This window comes from Sinocyclocheilus rhinocerous, unplaced genomic scaffold (assembly GCF_001515625.1).
Source record: "Sinocyclocheilus rhinocerous isolate Xijiao unplaced genomic scaffold, SAMN03320098_v1.1 scaffold19, whole genome shotgun sequence".
In the NCBI taxonomy this organism is placed as follows: domain Eukaryota; kingdom Metazoa; phylum Chordata; class Actinopteri; order Cypriniformes; family Cyprinidae; genus Sinocyclocheilus; species Sinocyclocheilus rhinocerous.
Window position 1 is genome coordinate 858,054 of NW_015638975.1, and position 2,853 is coordinate 860,906.

General features: G+C 36.2%; 1 protein-coding gene across 3 annotated transcripts in view; it reads left to right on the forward strand.

Annotated features, from left to right (window-relative positions):
• Nucleotides 1–1,294: 1,294 nt before the first annotated feature.
• The window catches only part of LOC107750500 (disintegrin and metalloproteinase domain-containing protein 10-like), a 71,537-nt gene continuing 69,978 nt past the window's right edge, over nt 1,295–2,853 (forward strand). For all 3 annotated transcript variants that reach the window (XM_016565900.1, XM_016565899.1, XM_016565901.1), the window contains exon 1: nt 1,295–1,471. In XM_016565900.1, the coding sequence (XP_016421386.1) occupies nt 1,405–1,471 (67 nt within the window). In that variant the 5' untranslated portion in view covers nt 1,295–1,404. The remainder of the gene's footprint in view (nt 1,472–2,853) is intronic.

The window sequence follows — 2,853 nt, forward strand, 5'->3', positions numbered from 1 at the left end:
TTTGGTTACCAGTATTGTTCCAAATATATTCTTTTGCGTTCAACAGCAGAGGGAAACTCATACAGGTTTAGAACAACAACAGAATTTTCATTTTTGGGTGAACTATTCCTCTAAAGCAGCCTAATATAGCTGCTGTTGCCATTTGTGTCAATAATGTAAATCAAACATCAGAAAGAAAATCACTTACTGTCCTTGACTGAATCACTTTTGTAAAATAAGTAAGAATTAATGTATATTGAATTTATACAGTGAAGACTATTCAGTCTATTTGTACATTTATTTTATACAATATAATATTTCTTATTCATTTTTTAAAAAGTTTTTCAAGTTGGTTGATTTCGTATGTATCTTTGTGCTATTATAATTTGTGACTGTTTACTTGTTCAGTAAGCTTGGTTTTACTTGAGCTAGTATTTTTTTTTTGTGATATTGAAATTGGTAACAAGAATTATGAAATTTCAGTGCATCAAATAAATTTGATAGCACAAAAATCCTATTTATCATTCAACATATTCTGTTACACCAAATACACAAAATAACGATCTTTAAAATAGCATCATATGACCTCTTTAATGCGGCCCTGGAGAGAGGTGTTGTAATAATGTAAAATATGTGAACAATAATGTGTTTTTCGAACACCCTAGTATGAGAGCCTGTTCTAGTACACCCCCAAAACAAAATCAAGACTTTGTAAAAGAGCATAATAGGACCCCTTTAACTGTGCATATTTGTCCCCAAAAGTGAGTTAAATGTGACAAAACCTCAATTTAGAGACGTTCTCATTTATAAAAGCGATCTGTAAAGGACGTATTTTTATTCTAAAAGTGCAAAAACATTTCTGTTACGGTTAAGGTCTATTTACAATTAGCTAAAAACTATTTGTAGGCTATATGGAATGTCTGCATTGAGATAGTCGAGGGGACTTTAAAATACAAATTGCAGGTTTTTTTTTTTTTTTGGGTTTTCAAATTCAGTGTAAGGCAAGGAAAGAAAACTACCACTACTGTCTTAAATGACAAGATCTATAGATAAATTAGAATGTCAATTTGAATTGATCGACTGACATACAAACTAAAATGATTAAGTATTAAGTACTTTGCATGAGAAAGGATCTCCATGAACGACAACCAATGTTAATTATATTTTTAAATAGCTGTCATATTGTCTTCCAGTTTAATATATTCCATTAAGTTAAGTCTCAAAGACATGCTTTTCAGTACAGTGGTTGTGAGAGGGAGTGGGCGTGGCTTTCCGCTCTGCCTGCGCCTGACGTCAGGCCGTTAGAGACAAGCGGCACAGCAGCAGCCGTCACACACACACACACACACACTCAGCGAGGGCGACTGCGCCTTTAAGACCCGCAAAACTACCAGCCAAACCAGCCTCGGTGTCAATGTGCGAACGATGAATTTACTCGATATGGTTTTGTTGAAACTCTTGATGCTTTTATACTGCTTAAGCGACACCAAAGGTAAGTGGGTTTTGCTTTATTTCTGAAAAAAGTGACGGTTAATCGGACTGTGCTTTAGCTGAAGTGAGCTAGTATGGGAGGGGTGAACATAGAGAGAATGAGAGTGAGTGCGGAAGTGAAACTAAACACTAAAATACACAACTTTTACAGTTAAACACGTGGAATATGATGTTTGTTCACATAACAGCATTATTAATAGACAATGTGCTGTGGCGTTTTCATAATGACTTTGAGTGGGATATTTCAGGAGGGTGACAATAAATGTCCTAGCTAGCTGTCAAAGACAGCCCGGCTAGCTAACTTAACGAATGGATTCACGAGTGAAGTAATCAGGAGTTGAGACCGATTATACATTCGTTTAAATTATACGTTTCTGTCCTGTTTGCATTCTTGCCTTATTTCAGGAGTGTGTTGACGAGTGCGCAATGTTTGTGAGAGTTGGTGTTAGGGGAAAAACATGAGGGCGAAATGAAAGACGCTACACACCTTTCCTGTTATTTCTACACAAGAGTGTTGTTGCTAGTCTAGCTCACTTTTTTTTACTTGAGAGTTGATATATGTTTTCATAAATTACTGAACAAAATGTATCAAAAAGGAAAAAAAAAACTTCCTAGAATGTATTAAGCTGACTGTTGTAGTTTGGGTCAGGCTTAGTCTGTAGTAACTATAATTAACATTGTTTACTAACAATAGAAGTCTGTTGCAATAGCTGGATAAGCATGGCTTTGTGTGGTTGGACACAGAGCTGCAGCAGACACTTCAAGAAATTAATTTCACCGTAGATTGTTGTACACTTTCGATAAGGTGAAGTTCAGTTCTCTTCTGAAGCAGTAAACGTACTGTGCCTTCCTTCCTTGCTGTCAGACAAGAAGTGATGACATTAGACTAACTTAGTGCTTTGAGATTTATCTCTGTCTTTATCACTATCGGTTTTCCTTTCTTTCCTCATATTTTAAATGTCTGCTACTTGTTCACAGCCAAGCTTTCTTGGGCTGCTGAAGATGGCTAATTTTGAAGAAGTGTATTTAATCAAGATGTTTAATTTTATCTCTTTGTATGCATTAGTATTTTTGTACTTACTAAAAAGTCCATTGGGCAATGACCTTATTTATCAGTATGAAATAAGGTGCATTCCTTTATTAGTAAGCGTTCTTGACAGTTCAGCTTTGTTTTGTTCAACCTGTTTTGGCTCAGCTGAGTTTGTTGCTATGGGATTTTATTTTTGGTGCTCATCTAGTTCTTGTTGCCCTGGGTCAGGGGTAGGCAAGTTCGGTCCTAGAGAGCCGCAGTCCTGCAGAGTTCAGCTCCAACCCTAATCAAACACGCCTGAACAAGCTAATCAATGTCTTCAGGATTACTAAGGCTATAGGCAGGTGAGTTTT